The sequence below is a fragment of the Pseudophryne corroboree genome, chromosome 5 (genome assembly GCF_028390025.1).
Source record: "Pseudophryne corroboree isolate aPseCor3 chromosome 5, aPseCor3.hap2, whole genome shotgun sequence".
NCBI lineage: Eukaryota > Metazoa > Chordata > Amphibia > Anura > Myobatrachidae > Pseudophryne > Pseudophryne corroboree.
Window position 1 is genome coordinate 275,843,084 of NC_086448.1, and position 24,888 is coordinate 275,867,971.

At 48.3% G+C, this 24,888-nt stretch overlaps 1 protein-coding gene across 3 annotated transcripts in view; it reads right to left on the reverse strand.

Annotated features, from left to right (window-relative positions):
* PIK3R4 (phosphoinositide-3-kinase regulatory subunit 4) overlaps positions 1–15,026 on the reverse strand; it is a 163,216-nt gene extending 148,190 nt beyond the window's left edge. Inside the window, exons 1-2 of one of the 3 annotated variants that reach the window (XM_063922356.1) lie at positions 14,799–15,026; positions 3,559–4,337 (exon numbers count right to left, since the gene is read on the reverse strand). In XM_063922356.1, coding sequence (XP_063778426.1) covers positions 3,559–4,288 — 730 coding nt within the window. In that variant the 5' untranslated portion in view covers positions 4,289–4,337; positions 14,799–15,026. Of the gene's footprint in view, positions 1–3,558; positions 4,338–14,734 lie in introns of all 3 variants that reach the window. The other 2 variants (XM_063922354.1, XM_063922355.1) reach the window with 2 other exon arrangements.
* Between the last annotated feature and the right edge of the window lie 9,862 nt (positions 15,027–24,888).

The following is a 24,888-nucleotide window of genomic DNA, read 5'->3' on the forward strand; positions in this document are numbered from 1 at the left end:
CAATCCTGAATTCCGAATCTGCGACCCTCCAGTAGGTGAGCACTTTGCAACCACCACAGGAGAGACACCCTGGCCCCTGGGGACAGAGTTATTTTTCGATGTAAGTGTAGATGGGACCCGGACCACTTGTCCAGAAGGTCCCATTGAAAAGTCCTTGCATGGAAACTTCCGAATGGAATGGCCTCGTAGGCCCCCACCATCTTTCCCCGAACTCGAGTGCACTGGTGAACAGACACCCTTTTCGGTTTCAGCAGGTCTCTGACCATGTTCTGGATGTCCTGGGCTTTCACCATTGGAAGGAAGACCTTCATTTGTTCCGTATCCAGTATCATACCTAGGAACGGTAATCGAGTTGTCGGAATCAACTGTGACTTCGGTAGATTTAGAATTCAACCGTGTTGCTGGAGAACTCTCAGAGAGAGCGCCACACTGCTCAGCAATTTCTCCCTTGATCTCGCTTTTATCAGGAGATCGTCCAAGTATGGGATAATTGTGACTCCATGCTTGCGCAGGACCACCATCATTTCCGCCATTATCTTGGTGAAAATCCTCGGGTCCGTGGAAAGTCCAAACGGCAACGTCTGAAATTGGTAATGACAAGAATTCTTGATGGGGGGGATATATGGGGACATGAAGGTACGCATCCTTTATGTCCAGAGACACCATAAACTCCCCCTCCTCCATATTGGCTATTATCGCTCTGAGCGATTCCATTTTGAATTTGAATCTTTTTATGTACAGGTTTAGGGATTTCAGATTCAAGATAGGTCTGACCGAACCGTCCGGTTTCGGGACCACAAAGAGGGTTGAGTAATAACCTCTTCCCTGCTGGTTCATGGGAACCTTGATTATCACTTACTGTATACACAGCGTTTGAATTGCAGCTAACACTACATCCCGTTCCGACGTGGAAACTGGTATGGCCGACTTGAAAAATCGGCGCGGGGGCACCTCTTCGAATTCCAGTTTGTAACCCTGGGAAACTATTTCTAACACAAAGGGATTCAGGTCTGAGGTGACCCAGACATGGCTGAAAGGTCGAAGACGTGCGCCCACCGGTGCGGACTCCCTCAGGGGAGTCCCGGCGTCATGCTGTGGGTTTTGGAGTAGCCGGGGAGGACTTTTGTTCCTGGGCGCCTGCCGAAGCAGGTGCTCTTTTGCCTCTGCCCTTACCTCTGGCAAGGAAGGAGGATCCCCGACCTCTTCTGGACTTGTGCGACCGAAAGGACTGCATCTGATAGGGTGGCATTTTCTTTTGCTGTTGGGGAATATATGGTAAAAAATTTGATTTACCTGCTGTAGCTGTGGAAACCAGGTCCGTCAGCCTATCCCCAAACAATACATCACCCTTATAGGGTAGTACTTCCATATGCTTTTTTGGAATCCGCATCACCCGTCCATTGGCGAGTCCATAAGGATCGTCTCGCTGAGATCGACATGGCATTGGCCCTAGAAGCCAGCAATCCAATGTCTCTTTTAGCATCCCTCATAAATAAGACTGCGTCTTTTATATGGGCTATAGTTAAGAATATAGTATCCTTATCCATACTATCACAATTATCTGTCAGCTCATCTGCCCAAGCTGCAACTGCGCTACACACCCATGCCGACGCAATCGTCGGTCGTAGTACAGCACCCGTATGAGAATAAATACCCTTTAAGGTAGTTTCTTGCCTGCGATCTGCAGGGTCCTTAAGGGCAGCTGTGTCAGGAGACGGTAGCGCCACCTTCTTGGACAAGTGCGTCAGGGCCTTGTCCACAGTGGGAGGTGATTCCCAACTCTCCCTGTCCTGTTTAGGGAAGGGGTATGCCATATAAATTCTTTTGGGGATCTGCGGCCTCTTCTCCGCAGTCTCCCAAGCTTTTATAAAGAATTCATTTAATTCATGAGATGTGGGAAAATTTATAATCTGTTTCTTTTCCTTAAACATGTGTACCCTTGTGTCGGGGACCGAGGGTTCTGATGCAAGACATCCCTAATTGCCACAATCATACACTGAATGGTTTTAGTCACCCTAGGGTGCAATTTTACTTCGTCATAATCGACACTGGAATCAGAGTCCGTGTCGGTAGTAGTGTCTTGTGTTAAGGGACGCTTTTGAGACCCCGACGGGCCCTGTGAATCGGTCCAATCCGAGGATTGACCCCCTGATGTTCCCCTTAATTCAGCCTTATCAAGCCTCTCATGTAAAGATGTCACACTTGCATTTAACCTATGCCACATGCTTATCCAATCCTGAGTCGGCACCAGCGACGGGGACACACCACTCATTTGCTCCACCTCCTCCTTGGAGAAGCCTTCCGCTTCAGACATGTCGACACACACTTACCGACACCCCACACACACAGGGAGTTACCTATAAGGGGACAAAACCCCAACCAGGCCCTTAGGGGAGACAGAGAGAGAGATTGCCAGCACACACCCAGCGCCCAAACACTGGAATAAATGACCAGATAGCACTTTTATATATTTATAATGTTAATCTCCACTCACTGCGTCGCCAATGTGCCCCCCTCCTCTTTTTTCCAGCCTGTGAAGCTCAGCAGGGGAGAGAACAGGGAGCCAGCGTTTTCTCTCTGTGGAGAAAATGGCGCTAGTTAGTGCCGAGGATCAAGCCCCGCCCACCCGACGGCGGGCTTCGGTCCCCTCATGATATTGTAAGAAAATGGCGGGGGTCCGTGGATTTACTGTCCCACAGCCTAATCCAACATATTTATGCCCAAATTGAGGTTTATTGCTGCTCAGGGCGGCGGCGCCCCCCCCCCTGCACCCTACAGTGCCTCTTGTGTGTGTGTGACTGGGAGCAATGGCACGCAGCTTACCGCTGCGCGCTTACCTCATGAAGATCTGATGTCTTCTGCCGCCTGAAGTCTTTTCCTCAATACTCACCCGGCTTCTTTCTTCGGCATCTGTGAGGACGGCGGCGCGGCTCCGGGACGAACCCGAGGTGAGGCCTGTGTTCCGACTCCCTCTGGAGCTAATGGTGTCCAGTAGCCTAGAAGCAGTGCCCAACCTTACAAGCCAGCTCTGCTTCTCTCTCCTCAGTCCCACGATGCAGGGAGCCTGTTGCCAACAGGACTCCCTGAAAATAAAAAACCTAACAAAATTCTTTAAAACAGCAAACTCTTGAGAGCTCGCTGCATTGTACCCTTTCTCCTCTGGGCACAGAATCTAACTGAGGTCTGGAGGAGGGGCATAGAGGGAGGAGCCAGTGCACACCCATAGTCAAAGTTCTTTTAGGTGCCCTATCTCCTGCGGAGCCCGTCTATACCCCATGGTCATTACGGAGTCCCCAGCATCCTCTAGGACGTAAGATAAATAAAACCCTTCTGTTAAAGCCTTATGCAAGAAGAATCAATACAGATGTGTCCACTTACATCTATCGTCCCTGCACGTTAAACAGCCCTCCTTATCATGCAGTGACTTGTTAGTGCCGAGCATCTTTAGGTGCTACTTTTTCCATTAAATTGCGTCTTATTTGCAAAATGATACGATTATGACGCACAAGCAGCTTATACTGTTAAAAGGAGTAATGTCATTCATATAAAACATGGTACCTGCAGAAAAGATATCCATTGCCCGCTTAAGGTCCCCTCTTGTTCGTTGGTTGTTATTAGTGAGATCCACCAGTGGCGTAGATGGGTCTTTGATCGACTCCAGCTCTGTGGAAAATGTGCTGCCATCAACAAACCTCTCTGGGGCTATGTAACAAGTTCTTCTACGAGATGTATCAAAGAAATAGTTAAAATCAGCTGGGTTATCTTCTGGCAGATATGTGGGCTTAAAACTTGCAAAGTCTGTAAGAAGGACCCAGTTCCAACTGGTCACCATCACATTTTCTGTCTTTATGTCACCATGACAAACACCAGACTTGTGTGCTTGATCCACAGCAGTCAGGATCTGAAATGCAATCCAACGCTTCTCAATGTTATTGAGGAACGGGCGAGTGCTGATGCGATCATAGAGGTTATCTCTGACGTATTGTCTGAAAAGCAAGGCAGCTTTCTCATTCAGGGTGAACTTTTGAAATGGAAGGCAATTCTGGGAGGAACAAAGACGAATTTTTAATTCTTCAAGTTCCTGCTTGTAGTTGGTGAGAGGCAGTGATGGGTCTTGTATAGCAAAGACCTTGACAACGACCAAGCCTTCCCGATGCTTGGCTCTAGCAACTTTAAAGAACCGTGTACTCCCCAGGCTCTTGTCATACTCAAAGTCATGTATATCTGAAAAATAACTATCCACAGATAAGATCTGAGATGGGGCTATTCCTACAAGCTGGTTCCCCATGGTCCAGTTACTTGTTTTTCATCTGTAGCCAGTAGGTATTACACAAGGTCTGAATCCAAAATGAAAAACAAAAATTACATTTTGTGAATAATATAAGAATAATTATATATTGAAGAATATAACAGCAAAGTGTAATTTCAATTTCTGAACAAACTTAAGCTTAGTAGTTACAATATGCATTCATGGTTTACAACATTTAATGTTAACCCTGTCTGCAGCTAAATATTTTTTATTTCCTTTAGAAACATAAAATGCTCCCATAAAATACAGTAAGTTATGTTTATATAGCAATTATCACAATGTTATTCATATTTCATTAACACATTTTAGTGTCAGACAAAGGGAGTAGCTATGGGAATTACTGTGGCTACCAGGGTAACCAATCAATTCGTAGGACACTGGGACATTGACAATATCTGGAATAGTCTTCTCTTGTTCTATGCATAAAGGATTTATTGAGGCTATCATGTTACATTCAATAATCTATATTATATTAAAATATTTAAACCTTATATGAAGGATTAATTGGATGAGAAAATACTCTCTTTTCCAGTTTTGGAACATTAGTGGTACCTAATATTAGTCAGCTGATTTACTAGCACAAACTTTAAAACTCGACTCAATTAGCTGCAAGGCTTCGATGATACTACACTGCAGGTTAGGTTACCTCCATAGAGATGTGTAGAACAATGAATAATGTTGTTCCTACCATCGAAAGTGCACACAGACAAACACATCAAAAGTCCAAATAAAGCGCAGGCTGACTTTTTAACCAGATGTTTCTAGATAAAAAAGGTAATAACGTAATACCTTAAGAAAACAAACTAATGGTGTAAAGTGAGCAAATATTTAAAAGATATTTCTAAAACAGAGTATTATATCAAAAGGATAAGAATAAGATTGGTCATGCAATTGACTGTTTGAACCAGTTTCTTACATATACAGTACTTTGCATGTGCTCCAAACAAATAAATTGGCTTCTGCACATTCGCCATATTAGGTATACGCACACAGACGGTGGTTGCTAGTGTCTTCGAATTGAGGCATCCATCAACATAGAACTCTAATGGTGAATTGGGTGCTTCAAGGCGGTAACTGAGTGGTGACCATGCAAGCACACAGAACGCTGGGGTAAATGTATGATACCGACACACATCATGCCAGTATCACTCTTCCAACTTTGCCTCTTTACCGATTGCAGGAAGCATTGCCGCGGAGATGTGTGAACATCTTGGCTGTCATAGGAGGAAGAGTGAAAACCCCTTCCTCCAGCAATCCCATCAGCGCCCACAACGCATCAGCCTAGTGCTGATGCGCTGTGCGTCTCCCCCCGGCTGGCTTGCTGGGCATGCTTGAGATCTCGCAAGTCTCACAAGATCTCACCTGCAGCCTGGATCCAGCACCCGCCACAACCAGGAACATCCCTTCTGTGGAGAAAGGGCATCGACACCTGGAGCTGGGGAAATTGATAGCTGCAGGTGTCGGAACGGTCTTACATTGCCCTCACATATTGGCGTGCTTTGTCATTTTTGCTTAATAGTTAGAATACATTGTATTATTTATGCTATTATCTATACGTTTTTACCAACATATCACTTCTACATAGCATGTTTAATATTGTCAAATGTATTGTTTTTAAACTGATAAATCAAACTATATTAAACAATTATGGTGGTGTAAATGAGGTTGCATAAGTAGTGGAATTGCAGATTGAAGATGTAGTGTTATTAATGCTATACTAAGACACCGTTACAGTGTGAATTGTGATTTGACACCCAACTAAATATTTTTCAATTTTAGAGTGAACTTCCCTATCACCAATGCACTGTTATGTTCAGGCACATTTGCATTTGTCAAGAGAAGAAGAGAGGGTACCGACCGCACAGGTGTTAGGCAAATCTATTGTTATTATATACTACTTAGAGGGTAGATCTAACCAAATAATATTGATTTTAAGATTAATATGTATTAATTGGTGACAAAACTTGGTGTTGCTCCCTGAGAGTAACAGGTACAGTGGTAGAAAACAATACCGTGACAACACGGCACTAGCCTCTCCTATGTTGGGCCACTCTATCTACCCCTGAATTATTGTCTGGATACAGTGGACATCAAAAGTATCATAAAACTTAGCTTTTATTAATCATCACATAATGCAATTGGAGTATAACAAACTTTAAAGCATGTTAAAAGGCGAAATATGGACACACAACACATACAAAGAAATACAACATAACTAAAAGATACACAGGTTCTGATTCTCATGATTGGGCCACAGACAAAATTATCAGTTAAAGAACAATATTAATCAATCATTTGTTGTCCCTGTCAAAGATAGAGGCATGGCCTTCATGGTATTTTCTGGGTTCTGCTGCCCCGCATTTGCCAAAGCACTGAATACGGGGCGAGAGACCCCTACTGGTACCTGCCAATGGAAAAAGTAGAAGATACCCGGGTATTTGTGGATTGTACTTTCGTTCTGCTTTCGGGTGATGACACATGGTCAGCGCAGCCGATGAGAGAACTACTGACACTCCATTACCGTGGTATTGAAAATTAGAGTATACCTGTTATAATCTGTAAGTGTAGTAAGTTTCTGTTTCACCTTAATTACTTGAGAATAATCCCCAGCCTTAATTTAATTATCATGCAGCAAAATATGCTGGCCAACAAGAAAAGATGAGGAAATCAAAATCCAGCCACGCTTTCAGTGTCTGTCAAGAACGCAAGTACATCCATTACACAGATCAACATTGGTAATAGTTGATAATAGGATTTTAATTACCTACCAATAGATCCTTTTCTCGTAGTCCGTAGAGGATGCTGGGGTCCACATTAGTACCATGGGGTATAGACGGGTCCACTAGGAGCCATTGGCACTTTAAGAGACTGAGAGTGTGGGCTGTCTCCTCCCTCTATGCCTCTCCTACCAGACTCAGTTTAGAAACTGTGCCCGAGGAGACGGACATCTTCGAGAGAAGGATTTAACACAGATAGTAGCGAGATTCATACCAGCTCACACATACAAGGCACATCAAGCTAACAAGCTTGCAAACTCAGCAACCGCTGAAACAGTACTTACCAAGTAACAATGCAGTACTTAACTAAAAACAAAGTTGTACTGAACCAGAAAACCACTGCAGGAAAACGAAGCGCTGGGCGGGCGCCCAGCATCCTCTACGGACTACAAGAAAAGGATTTACCGGTAGGTAATTAAAATCCTATTTTCTCTTACGTCCTAGAGGATGCTGGGGTCCACATTAGTACCATGGGGATGTACCAAAGCTCCCAGAATGGGAGGGAGAGCGCGGAGTTTCCTGCAGAACCGATTGAACAAACTGTAGGTTCTCAGAGGCCAAAGTATCGAACTTGTAGAACTTATTAAACGTGTTCGACCCTGACTAAGTAGCCGATCAGCAAAGCTGTAAAGCCGAGACACCCCGGGCAGCCGCCCAGGAAGAACCCACCTAACGAGTAGAGTGAGCCTTAACGGATTTTGGACACAGCAATCCTGCCGTAGAATATGCATGCTGGATAGTGTAATTCTGAGTTGATCGCAGCAGGAACTTTGGGGGTCATTCCGAGTTGATTGTAGCTGTGCTAAATTTAGCACAGCTACGATTGTTAACTCAGACATGCGGGGGGACGCCCAGCATGTCAGTGCCGGCACCCCCGCACAAATACAAAAGCATCGCCTTTGTATTTGAGGAGCAACTCTCGGCCAGCGCAGCTCCTGCGGCTGGCCGGGAGTTGCTCGTCGCTCCCGCTGGCCGCAGCGGCTGCGTGAGACGTCACGCAGCCGCGGCCCGCCCCCCTAACAGTCTGGCCACGCCTGCGTTGGCCGGACCGCTCCCTCTAAACGGAGGCTTAACGCCGCAGTTCAGCCCGCTCCCGCCTAGCGACCGCCTCTGTCTCAGAGGCGATTGCTAGGTAACGAAAGCTGCCATGCATGTGCAGTTCCGACCCGAACGCTGCGCTGCAACAAACTGCAGCGAGTGACCCCCTTTGTTAGCAGTTGGGCAAAACCATGTGCACTGCAGGGGAGGCAGATATAACATGTGCAGAGAGAGTTAGATTTGGGTGTGGTGTGTTCAATCTGCAATCTAAATTGCAGTGTAAAAATAAAACAGCCAGTATTTACCCTGCACAGAAACAAAATAACCCATCCAAATCTAACTCTCTCTGCACATGTTATATCTGCCCCCCCTGCAGTGCACATGATTTTGCCCAACTGCTAACAAAGTTCCTGCTGCGATCAACTCAGAATTACCCCCCTAATCCAGCGAGAAATCGTCTGCTTAGAAGCAGGACACCCAATTTTCTTGGGATCATAAAGGACAAACAGAGAGTCCAATTTCCTGTGACAAGCAGTCCTCTTCACATAGATCTTCAAAGCCCTCCCAACATCCAAAGACTTTGAAGCAATTGAGGTGTCAGTAACCACTGGCACCACAATAGGTTGGTTGGTATGAAAAGCCGACACAACCTTTGGAATGAACCGTTGACGCGTCCCGAGTTCTGCCCTATCTTCATGGAAGACCAAATAGGGACTTTTACAGGACAAAGGGGGTAAATCTGAATTGATCGCAGCAAGAACTTTGTTAGCAGTTGGGCAAAACCATGGCCCTCATTCCGAGTTGATCGCTCGCTAGCTGCTTTTAGCAGCAGTGCAAACGCTAGGCCGCCGCCCTCTGGGAGTGTATCTTAGCTTAGCAGAAGTGCGAACGAAAGGATCGCAGAACTGCTCCAAAAAAAGATTGTGCATTTTCTGAGCAGCTCGAAACTTACTCCTTCCTTGCGATCACTTAAGTCTGTTTAGTTCCTTCTTTGACGTCACAAACACGCCCTGCGTTCGGCCAGCCACTCCCCCGTTTCCCCAGGCACGCCTGCGTTTTCACCTGACACCCCTGCGTTTTTAGCACACTCCCGAAACAGTCAGTTACCACCCAGAAACACCCACTTCCTGTCAATCACTCACCGATCAACAGAGCGACGAAAAAGAGTCGCTAGACCTTGTGTAAAACTGCATAGTTTTGTGTGAAAGTACGTCGAGCGTGCGCCCTGAGGCCCGTACGCATGCGCAGTTTTGCCGGGTTTTTTACATGATCGCTGCGCTGCGAAAATCGTCAGCAAGCGATCAACTCGGAATGAGGGCCCATGTGCACTGCAGGAGAGGCAGATATAACATGTGCAGAGAGAGTTAGATTTGGGTGGGTTATTTTGTTTCTGTGCAGGGTAAATACTGGCTGCTTTATTTTTACACTGCAATTTAAATTGCAGATTGAACTCACCACACCCAAATCTAACCCTCTCTGCACATGTTATATCTGCCCCCCCCCCCCTGTAGTGCACATGGTTTTGCCCATAGCTAACAAAATTCCTGCTGCGATCAACTCAGAATTACCCCCAAAGCCCCCAAATCCGACACACGTCGCGCAGAAGCCAATGCCAACAAAGTGACCGCCTTCCACGTGAGAAACTTGACCTCAGCCTCCTGTAAAGGCTCAAACCAATCCGATTGCAGGAAATGCAACACCACATCAAGATCCCAGGGTGCCGTCGGCGCCACAAAGGGAGGCTGGATGTGCAGGACCCCTTTCAAAAAGGTCTGAACCGCACGGAGGGCAGCCAATTGTTTCTGGGGAAAAAAATGGATAAAGCCGAAATCTGGACCTTTAGGGATCCCAATCACAAGCCCATATCCACTCCTGCTTGCAGGAACAGGAGAAACAGTCCAAGTTGAAACTCCACCGCAGGAAACTGCCTGGATTCACACCAAGAGACATTTTTCCAAACTCGATGGTAATGCCTAGACGTTACTCCCTTCCTAGCCTGTATCAGGGTAGGAATAACCGCGCACGGAATACCCTTCCGAGCTAAGATCTGGCGCTCAACCGCCATGCCGTCAAACGTAGCCGTGGTAAGCCTTGATAAGAGAACGGCCCCTGTTGCAGAAGGTCCTCCCGAAGAGGTAAAGGCCTTGGATCTTCCAGTAGTAGATCTAGCAGATCCGCGTACCAAGGCCTCCTTGGCCAGTCCGGAGCAATGAGGATCGCCTGAACTCTTATTCTTTTTACCAGCTTTAGAATTCTTGGAATGAGAGGAAGTGGAGGGAACACATACACTGACTTGAACACCCACGGTGTCACCAGTGCGTCCACTGCCACTGCTTGTGGGTCTCCCGACCTGGAACAGTACCTCCGAAGCTTCCTGTTGAGGTGGGAGGCCATCATGTCTATTTGAGGTACGCCCCAAAGACTTGACACATCTGCGAACACCTCCGGGTGTAGCCCCACTCTCCTGGATGGAGATTGTGTCTGCTGAGGAAGTCCGCTTCCCAGTTGTCCACTCCCGGAATGAAGATTGCTGACAACGCCACTGCGTGCCTTTCTGCCCAGAGGAGGATTTTTGTCACCTCTGACATTGCAGCCCTGCTCTTCGTTCCGCCCTGTCAGTTTACGTAGGCCACCGTCGTTACGTTGTCCGACTGCACCTGAACAGCCCGATCCTGCAGAAGGTGTGCTGCCTGAAGAAGACCGTTGTACACGGCTCTTAGCTCCAGAATGTTTATTGGAAAAAGAGATTCCTGACTTGACCACCGTCCTTGGAAGGTTTCCCCTTGAGTCACTGCTCCCCAACCTCTGAGACTTGCATCCGTGGTTAGAAGGATCCAGTCCTGAACCCCGAACCTGCGGCCCTCCAGAAGGTGAGGCAGTTGCAGCCACTAGAGTGAGATCCTTGCTTTCGGTGACAGACGTATCCTCTGGTGCATGTGCAGATGAGATCCCGACCACTGGTCCAGGAAATCCAGTTGGAAGGACCGTGCATGAAATCTTCCGTATTGTAGAGCCTCGTAGGAGGCAACCATCTTCCCCAGAAGGCGGATGCACTGATGAACCGATACCCAGGCAGGATTCAAGACATCCCGGACCATTGCCTGAATCACCAATGCTTTCTCCACCGGTAGAAACACCCTCTGCATCTCCGTGTCGAGGACCATCCCCAGAAAAGTCTCCTTGTTGGCTCCAGATGCGACTTTGGAAGGTTCAGGATCTAACCGTGCTCCTTGAGCAGATGAGTCGTGAGAGCAATGGACTGTAACAACTTCTCCCTGGACGAATCCTTTATCAGCAGATCGTCCAGATATGGAATTATGTTCACCCCCTGTCTGCAGAGAACCATCATCTCTGCCATCACCTTGGTGAAGGCCCTCGGCGCCGTGGAGAGACTGAATGGCAGTGCTTGAAACGGATAGTGATTTTCTAACAGTGCAAACCTGAGATAAGCCTAATGCGGCGACCAAATGGGAATGTGGAGGTACGCATCCCTGATGTCCAGGGACACCAGAAACTCCCCCTCTTCCGGACCTGAGATCACTGCCCTCAGAGATTCCATTTTGAATTTGAACTCCCTTAGATAAGGGTTTAACGATTTCAAGTTCAAAATTGGCCTGACCGAACCATCCGGCTTTGCTACCACAAAAAGGTTCGAATAGTAACCCTTGTTTTGCTGATGAGGTGGAACTGAAACAATGACATCTGACATTTCCAATTTCCGGATAGCTTCCTGTAGGACAGCTCTGTCTGTCAGCAAAGCTGGCAAGCCTGATTTGAAGAATCGGTGAGGTGGAAGAGTTTGAAACTCCAGCCTGTACCCCCGGGACACAATATCCTGTACCCAGGGATCCAGGCCGGACAACACCCAGATGTGGCTGAAACGCCCGAGTCTTGTTCCCACCTGACCGACCTCCAGGCTGTACGGTCCACCGTCATGCTGAGGATTTTGAGGCACCAGAAACAGACTTCTGGTCCTGGGAACCTGCAGGTGCAGGTTTTTTGGATTTAGCACGACCTCCTCTAAAGAAGGTGTTAGACGGCTTGTTCTTTCTAGTCCTAGCGGTCCGAAAGGACTGTGACGTATTGGGAAAAAAGGGTTTCTTCGTAGCCGGTGCAGCGAAGGGAAGAAAAGGAGACTTACCAGCGGTTGCTGTGGAAATCCATGCATCCTGCGCCTCCCCAAAAAGAGCCTGACCTGTGTAGGGTAGGTTCCCTACACTTCTCCTGGATTCCGCGTCCGCAGACCATTGGCGCAGCCAGAGACCCCTGCGAGCCAAGACGGACCTGGAGGAGATCCCCGCAGCCATGGAACCCAGGTCCTTCATGGATTCTACCATAAATCCTGCGGAATCCTGTATGTTACGTAAAAACAATTGAACGTCACCTTTATCCATCGTGGCCAAGTCTTCTAGTAATGTGCCTGACCACTTTGCTAAAGCTTTAGAAATCCATGCATAGGCAATAGTTGGCCGCAGTATCACCCCTGAAGCCGTGTATATGGACTTGAGCGTAGTATCAACCTTGCGATCTGCCGGTTCTTTCAACGCGGTAGATCCCTGGAAACAGATGCGTCAACTATAAGCAGGGTCTCCCATTTTTTCCTATCTTCCTCAGGGAAGGGAAAAGCAACCAGAACCATTTTTGGGATCTGGAATTTTTTCTCCAGGTTTTCCCAGGATTTTTCAAATATAGCATTTTATTCTTTAGATGCAGGGAAGGTTAGCGAGGCTTTCTAATTATCCGTGAAGTAAGCCTCCTCAACCTGCTCAGGAGTTGTGTCAACAATATTTAACACATCTTTAATGGCCTCAATCATCAACTGCTCCCCTTAAGCAAGTGATGCCGCCTCCCTCAACACATCCCCATCGCAGTCTGCTGTGTCAGAATCGGTATCCGTGTCATCCTGCATAATTTGGGCAAGAGCACGTTTTTGAGAGTGTACCGCAGGGGGGCCCGAGGGAACAGAACCGGACCATACTGCCATAGATGACTGTAAAACCTGAGTTGCATGCTCAGTCTGCGCAACCCTCTCAGAAATCTGAGAAATAACCCCCTTAAGAGAGGCTAACCACTCCAGTTCCCTAGTCGGGATCTGCGCTACAACAGTGCAACATACTTGCCTACTCTCCCGGAATGGCCGGGAGGCTCCCGAAAATCGGGTGGCGCTCCCGGCCCCCCGGAAGAAAAGGCAAGTCTCCCTGACGAGTGCCCAACATCCGCAACCCACCCGCATCACCTACATAACCCCCGGCGGCGCAGTTCTAAGTGCGCGGTCTGGGAGTCAGATGATGCAATTTGCGTCATCCTGGCCCCGCCCCCTGCCTTGCAATGCCAATATTAACGGCATTGCTAGACAGGGGGCAGGGCCACGATGACGTGATCGTGCAGCCACACCCCCAACCCCGCCCCTAAGCATCATCAAGCCGCATCTCCACGCCCCTACTGCTCCGACCTGGCTGCCTCCTCCCGGAGGGGGAAGCCAGATTGTCGGTAAGTATGCAGTGCAATCCTGATTACATGGAATGGGATCTTCCTGAGAAGATAAATCCTCTGCAGCATATGATACAGAGTCTCTAGACATGGCTGCTTGCAATCCCCACACATCCCACATACACACAGGGTAAGGGCAGACAGTTTCCCCCAAAAAATGGCAGAGAGACGCAGAGATTGGAGCCAACCCACACACAGCGCTTATGAGGTATAGGGAATTCCCACCCCACGCTGACTGTGCACCTTAATAGGCAGACACAGTATATGCACCGCCTCCCCCCCCCCCCTTCAACCCCCTGGTACCGTACAGATAGCTGGAATTGACGTGGAGGGACAGCGCTGATGTCTACAGGCAGAGAAAATGGCGCTGAACACTGCAGGGTCCACTCTGAGGAGAAGCTCCGCCCCCTGACAATGGAGCGTCTTCCCGCTCTTCACAAGGATTATACTGGCCTGAGGTATGTGCTGGCTGAGATAAGGTACCCCGACAGGCTTGCCAGCCAGTGCAGGGTGTAGGCGCTGGCTCAGGGTGCCCCTCACAGTGCCGCACAGTGTGCCTCTGAGCCCCGGAGCGCAGTTAATACCACGCTCCCTACCCTGTTGCCGCCACCTTCACACCGGCTCCCCGCTTGTCAGGGGGACCGGTGACTAACTCTCCACCGATCTTCTGGCTCTGTAAAAGGGTGGCAGCATGCTGCTGGGGTGAGCAATCCCCTGTCGCGGCGAACGTTCAATCCTCTCAGAAGCTCAATGTCCTGTCAGTGGAGATAGTGGCTCAGACCCCATAGGGCGGACACCACTCCCTCCTCCCCCTTAGTCCCTCGAAGCAGGGAGGATGTTGCCAGCAGCCTCCCTGTGCCTAAACTCTAAGAAAAACAATAAAACTAAAAGAACTCCTATGGCGCTCCCCTTGCTGTGACCAGCGCCTCTGGCCACATTTTCTAAACTGGGTCTGGTAGGAGGGGCATAGAGGGAGGAGCCAGCCCACACTCCCAAACTCTTAAGGTGCCAAATGGCTCCTGGTGGATCAGTCTATACCCCATGGTACTAATATGGACCCCAGCATCCTCTAGGACGTAGGAGAAATGAACATTCAGTATTGAAAGGGCATATATAGGACCTGTGTACCGGGTGGTCCGCTGTGCGCAGTCAGCGCGACCGTCTAGGAAAGCTCCTTGACATACATTTCGCCATCGGACGGCTTGATCACAAGAGGAATATAGCACTACTTCCGGTTTAAGGAGTCCATGCCTCCCTGTGATTCATCCTACGTAACTGTGAATAGCGTCTATGAGAGGCCGCTTCGTGTTATGGAGGAGGAGTTGTGGAGAGGGCACGGTCACGCAGCGGGGAAGGTAGAAGCTGTGAATGACAGCTACGAGAGCCTGCTTGGAGCCGTAGAAGTGATGCAATGGGGAGGGGATAGTGACGGAGCGGAGGAGGTGTCCCGGTCGAGGAGGTATGATGGAGAATGAATGGTAACACAGCGGTGATAGATCAGGTGTGTATGTCACATCGTTACGTCCGTCACCGGGATTCCCTCTCCTAAACGTCACTAATAGTAAAGAATGCTATTGGCCGCTATATGTGTAGTATAAACCCGAACACTTGTTTATATTAGGAGCTTCTGCAGTTTGTAAATATTAAAAAATGATCATGAGTGGGAGAATGTACGGGGTGTAATATCCAGCAAATCCTTATAGAGGATTACATAAACATGGTTTAAAGATTACAATAGATTATTCAGCACAAGAAAACATCATTGTAGTGAATGACCTAATATTGATAGTGTTCCATGTATATTTAGGTATAATATAGGACAATTTATGGAAACATAATTGTGTTATTCACTTTTTATCCATATTCTATACCCATGATGAAACATGTCTGATAACTGGTGTTTATAACAAACCAGTCTAGATGAGAAAAATAAAATTCCCATATAATATTAAAACTAGGTAGTGGAAAACAGAAAAAATATATATATAAAAAAAATGGAAATTTTTTTTTTTAAATATAAAGAATATAGAATATTTTTTAGATTTTAAGAAAAAAAGGGAAATTTGTGGGAAAAGATTCATTAATATAAATATATCCATCTAATACGTGCCAAGATTCCTTTTAATGTGGTTAGTTTGTGTAAGATCATGGTGTATAATTTTAGTTTACGAGACCTTACATCCCATATTATACCACTTATTGGAGGATCTAGTGGTTGCTATTATGAATTAGTGCTAATCTCATAAAGTACATTAGTCAAGCAGGGACGTGGAGGCAGGGGAGGCAGTGCCTCCCCTGTCATTACTGATTAAAATAATATAAAGAAGATACTTATGACACATATTCTGTGTCATAAGTATTTGCTTTATTTCTCTATCGTCCTAAGTGGATGCTGGGGTTCCTGAAAGGACCATGGGGAATAGCGGCTCCGCAGGAGACAGGGCACAAAAGTAAAGCTTTTACAGGTCAGGTGGTGTGTACTGGCTCCTCCCCCTATGACCCTCCTCCAGACTCCAGTTAGATTTTGTGCCCGGCCGAGAAGGGTGCAATTCTAGGTGGCTCTCATAAAGAGCTGCTTAGAGAGTTTAGCTTAGGTTTTTTATTTTACAGTGATTCCTGCTGGCAACAGGATCACTGCAACGAGGGACAGAGGGGAGAAGAAGTGAACTCACCTGCGTGCAGGATGGATTGGCTTCTTGGCTACTGGACATGAAGCTCCAGAGGGACGATCACAGGTACAGCCTGGATGGTCACCGGAGCCACGCCGCCGGCCCCCTCACAGATGCTGAAGCAAGAAGAGGTCCAAAATCGGCGGCTGAAGACTCCTGCAGTCTTCTTAAGGTAGCGCACAGCACTGCAGCTGTGCGCCATTTTCCTCTCAGCACACTTCACACGGCAGTCACTGAGGGTGCAGGGCGCTGGGGGGGGGGCGCCCTGGGAGGCAAATGAAAACCTTTAAAAAGGCTAAAAATACCTCACATATAGCCCCAGAGGCTATATGGAGATATTTACCCCTGCCTAAATGTACTAAATAGCGGGAGACGAGCCCGCCGGAAAAGGGGCGGGGCCTATCTCCTCAGCACACGGCGCCATTTTCTGTCACAGCTCCGCTGGTCAGGAAGGCTCCCAGGTCTCTCCCCTGCACTGCACTACAGAAACAGGGTATAACAGAGAGGGGGGGCAAAATAAATGGCAATATATTAATATAAAAGCAGCTATAAGGGAGCACTTAATCATAAGGCTATCCCTGTCATATATAGCGCTTTTTGGTGTGTGCTGGCAGACTCTCCCTCTGTCTCCCCAAAGGGCTAGTGGGTCCTGTCTTCGTATAGAGCATTCCCTGTGTGTCTGCTGTGTGTCGGTACGTGTGTGTCGACATGTATGAGGACGTTATTGGTGTGGAGGCGGAGCAATTGCCAAATATGAGGATGTCACCTTCTAGGGGGTCGACACCAGAATGGATGCCTTTATTTGTGGAATTACGGGATAGCGTCAACTCGCTTAAGCAGTCGTTTGCCGACATGAGGCGGCCGGACACTCAATTAGTGCCTGTCCAGGCGCCTCAAACACCGTCAGGGGCTGTAAAACGCCCCTTGCCTCAGTCGGTCGACACAGACCCAGACACAGGCACTGATTCCGGTGGTGAAGGTGACGAATCAACCGTATTTTCCAGTAGGGCCACACGTTATATGATTTTGGCAATAAAGGAGATGTTACATTTAGCTGATACTACAGGTACCACTAAACAGGGTATTATGTGGGGTGTGAAAAAACTACCAGTAGTTTTTACCGAATCAGAAGAATTAAATGACGTGTGTGATGAAGCGTGGGGTGCCCCGATAAAAAACTGCTAATTTCAAAGAAGTTATTGGCTTTATACCCTTTCCCGCCAGAGGTTAGGGAGCGCTGGGAAACACCTCCTAGGGTGGACAAAGCGCTAACACGCTTATCAAAACAAGTGGCGTTACCCTCTCCTGAGACGGCCGCACTTAAAGATCCATCAGATAGGAGGATGGAAAATATCCAAAAAGGTATATACACACATGCAGGTGTTATACTACGACCAGCTATTGCGACTGCCTGGATGTGCAGTGCTGGGGTAGTTTGGTCAGAGTCCCTGATCGAAAATATTGATACCCTGGACAGGGACAATATTTTACTGTCGTTGGAACAAATAAAGGATGCATTTCTTTATATGCGTGATGCACAGAGAGATATCTGCACACTGGCATCACGGGTAAGTGCTATGTCCATTTCGGCCAGAAGAGCTTTATGGACACGACAGTGGACAGGCGATGCGTAGAGGAGTTATTTGGGGTCGGTCTATCGGATTTGGTGGCCACGGCTACGGCCGGGAAATCCACCTTTCTACCTCAAGTCACTCCCCAACAGAAAAAGGCACCGACCTTTCAACCGCAGCCCTTTCGTTCCTTTAAAAATAAGAGAGCAAAGGGCTATTCATATCTGCCACGAGGCAGAGGATGAGGGAAGAGACAGCAACAGGCAGCTCCTTCCCAGGAACAGAAGCCCTCCCCGGCTTCTACAAAAGCCTCAGCATGACGCTGGGGCTTCGCAAGCGGACTCGGGGGCGGTAGGCGGTCGTCTCAAGAATTACAGCGCGCAGTGGGCTCACTCGCAGGTAAATCCCTGGATCCTGTAGAAAATATCTCAGGGGTACAGGTTGAAATTAGAGACAGAGCCACCTCGCCGTTTCCTGAAGTCTGCTTTACCAACGTCCCCCTCAGAAAGGGAGACGGTTTTGGAAGCCATTCACAAGCTGTATTCTCAGCAGGTGATAGTCAAGGTACCTCTTCTACAACAAGGGAAGGGGTATTATTCCACTCTTTTTGTGGTACCGAAGCCGGATGGCTCGGTAAGGCCTATTCTAAATCTGAAGTCCTTGAACCTGTACATAAAGAAGTTCAAGTTCAAGATGAAGTCACTCAGAGCAGTGATAGCGAACCTGGAAGAAGGGGACTTTATGGTATCCTTGGACATCAAGGATGCGTATCTCCACGTACCAATTACCCCTCACACCAGGGGTACCTCAGGTTCGTTGTACAAAACTGTCACTATCAGTTTCAGACGCTGCCGTTTGGGTTGTCCACGGCACCTCGGGTCTTTACAAAGGTAATGGCCGAGATAATATTTCTTCTTCGAAGAAAAGGCGTATTAATTATCCCATGCTTGGACGATCTCCTAATAAGGGCAAGGTCCAGAGAACAGCTAGAGATGGGTTTAGCACTATCTCAAGAGGTGCTAAAGCAGCACGGATGGATTCTGAATATTCCAAAATCCAAATTAATGCCGACAACTCGTCTGCTGTTCCTGGGGATGATTCTGGACACAGTTCAGAAAAAGGTTTTTCTTCCCGAAGAAAAAGCCAAGGAGTTATCTGACCTGGTCAGGAACCTCCTAAAACCAGGAAAGGTGTCTGTACATCAATGCACAAGAGTCCTGGGGAAAAAAAATGGTAGCTTCTTACGAAGCAATCCCTTTCGGCAGATTCCATGCAAAGGGATCTGTTGGACAAATGGTCAGGGTCGCATCTTCAGATGCACCTGCGGATAACCCTGTCGCCGAGGACAAGGGTATCCCTTCTGTGGTGGTTGCAGGAGGCTCATCTATTGGAGGGCCGCAGATTCGGCATGCAGGATTGGATCCTGGTGACCACGGATGCCAGCCTGAGAGGCTGGGGAGCAGTCACACAGGGAAGAAATTTCCAGGGAGTGTGGTCGAGCCTGAAAAAGTCTCTTCACATAAGCATTCTGGAACTAAGAGCAATCTACAATGCTCTAAGCCAGGCGGAACCTCTGCTTCAAGGAAGACCGGTGTTGATCCAGTCGGACAACATCACGGCAGTCGCCCATGTAAACAGACAGGGCGGCACAAGAAGCAGGAGGGCAATGGCAGAAGCTGCCAGGATCCTTCGCTGGGCGGAGAATCACGTGATAGCACTGTCAGCAGTATTCATCCCGGGCGTGGACAACTGGGAAGCAGACTTCCTCAGCAGACACGACCTTCACCCGGGAGAGTGGGGACTTCATCCAGAAGTTTTCCACATGCTATTAAACCGTTGGGTAAAACCAATGGTGGACATGATGGCGTCTCGCCTCAACAAAACACTGGACAGGTATTGCGCCAGGTCAAGAGATCCGCAGGCAATAGCTGTGGACGCGCTGGTAACACCTTGGGTGTACCAGTCGGTATATGTGTTTCCTCCTCTGCCTCTCATACCAAAGGTATTGAGGATTATACGGCAAAGAGGAGTAAGACTAGTGGCTCCGGATTGGCCAAGAAGGACTTGGTACCCGGAACTTCAAGAGATGGTCACGGACGATCCGTGGCCTCTACTTCTGAGAAGGGACCTGCTTCAGCAGGGTACTTGTTTTTTTTTCAAGACTTACCGCGGCTGCGTTTGACGGCATGGCGTTTGAATGCCAGATCCTAAAAGGAAAAGGCATTCCAGAAGAAGTCATTCCTACCTTGATAAAGGCAAGGAAGGAAGTCACCGCGAAGCATTATCGCCGTATTTGGCGAAAATATGTTGCGTGGTGCGAGCAGCGGAGTGCTCCGAGGGAGGAATTTCAACTGGGTCGTTTTCCTACATTTCCTGCAATCAGGATTGTCTATGGGTCTCAAATTGGGATCTATTAAGGTTCAAATTTCGGCCCTATCAATATTCTTCCAAAAAGAATTGGCCTCAGTCCCTGAGGTCCAGATTTTTATCAAAGGAGTACTGCATATACAGCCTCCTGTGGTGCCTAAGGTGGCACCGTGGGATCTAAATGTAGTTTTAGATTTCCTCAAATCCAATTGGTTTGAACCACTAAAGAATGTGGATTTGAAATATCTCACATGGAAAGTGACTATGTTACTGGCCCTGGCTTCGGCCGGGAGAGTATCTGAACTGGCGGCTTTGTTTTATAAAAGCCCTTATTTAATTTTCCATTCGACATAGGGCAGAGCTGCGGACGCGTCCGCATTTTCTCCCTAAGGTGGTATCAGCGTTTCACCTGAACCAGCCTATTGTAGTGCCTGCGGCTACAGACGACTTGAAGGACTCCAAGTTGTTGGACGTTGTCAGAGCCTTAAAAATATACATTTAAAGGACGGCTGGAGTCAGAAAATCTGACTCGCTGTTTATACTGTATGCACCCACCAAGTTGGGTGCACCTGCTTCTAAGCAGTCGATTGCTCGTTGGATTTGTAACAAAATTCAACTTGTACATTCTGTGGCAGGCCTGCCACAGCCTAAATCTGTTAAGGCCCATTCCGCAAGGAAGGTGGGCTCATCTTGGGCGGCTGCCCGAGGGGTCTCGGCATTACAACTCTGCCGAGCAGCTACGTGGTCAGGGGAGAACACGTTTGTAAATTTTTACAAATTTGATACCCTGGCAAAGGAGGACCTGGAGTTCTCTCATTCGGTGCTGCAGAGTCATCCGCACTCTCCCGCCCGTTTGGGAGCTTTGGTATAATCCCCATGGTCCTTTCAGGAACCCCAGCATCCACTTAGGACGATAGAGAAAATAAGAATTTACTTACCGATAATTCTATTTCTCGGAGTCCGTAGTGGATGCTGGGCGCCCATCCCAAGTGCGGATTATCTGCAATACTTGTACATAGTTATTGTTAACTAATTCGGGTTATTGTTTAGGAAGCCATCTTTCAGAGGCTCCTCTGTTATCATACTGTTAACTGGGTTTAGATCACAAGTTGTACGGTGTGATTGGTGTGGCTGGTATGAGTCTTACCCGGGATTCAAAATCCTCCCTTATTGTGTACGCTCGTCCGGGCACAGTACCTAACTGGAGTCTGGAGGAGGGTCATAGGGGGAGGAGCCAGTACACACCACCTGACCTGTAAAAGCTTTACTTTTGTGCCCTGTCTCCTGCGGAGCCGCTATTCCCCATGGTCCTTTCAGGAACCCCAGCATCCACTACGGACTCCGAGAAATAGAATTATCGGTAAGTAAATTCTTATTATTATCCTAATCGTCCCAGTCCATTGTAAAGTGTTTGGGAGGCACCGATCGTGGTGCCTCCCTGTCAGATAGGGAAAGATATGGGAGCGGGGGGCGGGTGCGGGCGGGGCCTAGCAATGGGCATTAAAAGCCCATTGAAAATACATGGGAAAGCGGCACCATTAGTGGTGCCGCTTTCACACAGGGACGTGCTTTCAACCTATGAAAGCACGTCCCCTGTCAGTCAGGCCACAGTGATTGGCCAGCGGATCCGTCACTGGATCCGCTGTCAATCACTGTTGTGGGTGCGGCGGAGGTGCGGGCGGCGGCGTGGGTGCGGGCGGCGGGGGTGCGGGCGGCGTGAGTGCGGGCGGCGGTGCAGAGTTTGAGCAGCGGAGCGGTAACACATTTCTAAAATGGCGCCTCAGCGTCATTTTTTAAATTGAAGATGGCCGCCGCGAGCCAATCACGGCTCGCCGCGTCATCGCTCCGCCCCCTCTGGCTGACTTATATAAGTCAGCGCGAGGGAGCGGCTGTCAGTCCGACGGCGGAGGAGGAGCGGAGAAGAGCTCCTGAAGGTTGAAGACGCCGGAAGTCCTGGATGGGCGGCGGCTATGCAAAAGAGCTTAGCAGCCGCCGCCCACCAGGTGAAGACGCTGGAAGCCCTGGGGAAGGAATCGGCCATGCAAAAGAGCTTTAAGGCCGCTGCCTCCCAGGTGAAGACTTCAGAGAAAGACGCTGGAAGCCCTGGAGAGGTGGCGCCCCCCCAGGTGAAGACGCCTGAAGCCCTGGGGAAGTGGCGGCCATGCCAAAGAGCTTAAAGGCCGCCGCCCTCAGGTGAAGACCCTGTGCAATAAAACTTATTTTTTAAGACTGTGTGGTGTTTTTATTTTAATATTTTCTTTACAGGTGGGCAACAGGTGCCAGCAGGCCATTTATGTCCGGGCATGCTGGCACTTGTGGTTCTCCAAGTGCCAGCATGCTGGGGCAGGCTTGCTGGGACCTGTAGGCCACCTGTAAAGAACAATATTACTATTCTTTACAGGCGGACTACAGGTGCCAGCGGGCCCATTATGTCCGGGCATGCTGGCACTTGTGGTTCTCCAAGTGCCAGCATGCTGGGGCAGGCTTGCTGGGATCTGTAGGCCACCTGTAAAGAACAATTTTAACAATGAACCCCGCACCCACCACCACCAGGGGTGCGGGGCATAGCACTGGGCTATCAGCCCAGTGCTGGTTATTGCTCGGGAGGGGGACCCCATGTTTTTTTGGGGGGGTCCCCACTTCCGAGGAATTCCAGCCCTGGGCTGACTAGCTTGGGGGGGTAGATTAATGCTATGGCAGGGGGACCCCATACCGAGTGTCTCCCCTGCTATGGCATTACCCCCCCCCCCCCCCCTGGCTGGTTCTGCCTGGTGCTGGTGTTATGAATAAAGGGGGGGGGGGCTATGCTTTTTTTTTTTTTTCTTCCCCTCTATGGGGGGGGGGGGGGGATGTTAGCTGCTTGTGCCTCCCCAGCCACTGACCTCACCACACGCCACTGGTTCTTTGCTGGGGTGTTTGAATTTGGATCCAGTTACCATATATTTACAGGTAGTACATCCTAGGCTTTTATAACACCCAGGCAATTTGGTTAGGAAGTTCACAGAGGGAGTGCTGCCAAACCCAGTGATATCGGAATGTACTATAGTGTCTTTGATGTTTCTCCCCCTAGTGAAGCAACACATCGGTCTTTTTGACCTAAAGCACTTCAATTTCTCATCACTCGCCACTATGGGCCACAGTGCTTTTGTGGCTCTTTGGACCACTGGACTTGAGGTGCAAAACTTGCTGGTCCATGGGATAACATCTTTGGTTCCTTTATTCACTTTGGTTAGCAGCGTATCTCTTTCTAGGGCCAACACTTCATTTTTCTGTTCCTGGAGTTTCCCTCGGTCATATCCCCGCCTAGTGAACCTCTCTACTACTTTATCCAGTTCCAATTCCAAAGTCCTGCAATCACTATGAATCCTTGCTGTACGCATCAATTGGGATCTTGGTAATCCCTGAATGAGGGGTTTTGGATGGTGGCTATCTGCCCTAAGCAGGGTGTTTTTATATGTAGGCTTGGAATATAGGGTTGTGATAATTTTACAGTCCCTTATGTTTATTAACACATCGAGATAGTTCATGCACGTCATATCGCATTGATACGTGAATCTGATATGTGTTGCTTCAGCATTAATCCCATCCATAACTGACTTAAATAGCTCCACCCCCCCTGTCCATAGCATGAATACATTGTCGATAAATCTACAATATACTAGTATGTGTTGGGCAACTTCTCTCCTGTCGAAGAACAGCTTTTTCTCTTCCTTAAACATGAATACGTTGGCGTAAGCCGGTGCCACGCTACTGCCCATAGCACATCCCTTCTGTTGGAGATAATATTTCCCATCAAATAGGAAATAGTTCCTGTATAGAGTACGATGTAACAGATGCATAAAAAGGTCTTTATCCACCACTGTCAAGTCTTCATCCTCCAGAAATTCTCTCATGGCCTGTAATCCCTTGTCATGAGGGATACTCGTATACAGGCTACAGACGTCCATTACACACATCAATGTGTCTGGTGGTGTCTGGCCTACTCCTTTGAGCCTTAGCAGAAACTCAGTGGTGTCTTTGATATAGGTAGGTTGTCGTGTTACCAATGGTTGTATGGCACAATCTAGGTATTGTGAAATTGGTTGGTAAAGAGAGTCCCTGGCGGAAATAATCGGCCTCCCCGGTGGATTCTTACTATCTTTATGAATTTTGGGGGTCGTGCACAGGACTGGTACTACTGGATTCTTCTGTGTCAGTGCATCTACTGTTTTGGTGGTAATCATACCCTTGCACTTGGCTTCCTCCAAATCTTTATCCAATTCCAATTTGTACTGTTGGGTCGGGTCGCTTTCTAGGCATCGATAAGTGCTGATCTCTGCTAGCTGTTTGTAGATCTCACCCCGGTAATCTTCTTTATTCTGGATAAAGCCCCCCACCTTTATCCGCTTGGCGGAAAATCACATCTTTGTAACTGCCCAGTTCCTTAAGGGCTTTCCTTTCCTCTTTAGATAGGTTGTTCCTTTGTTGGATCGGGGTGTTCGTGTAGCGTGTCACTGAATTGTCCAACATACGAGTGAAGGTTTTCAATGAGCTATTGGATGACTGTGGGTCAAAAGTAGAAGAAGATCGAGCAGCAAAAAACTTATCAAATACTGACGTACTAGCTGATATGTCTTTCTAATCTTGGTAATATTCCTGTAGTCTCAGCTTCCGCGAGAATCTATGTA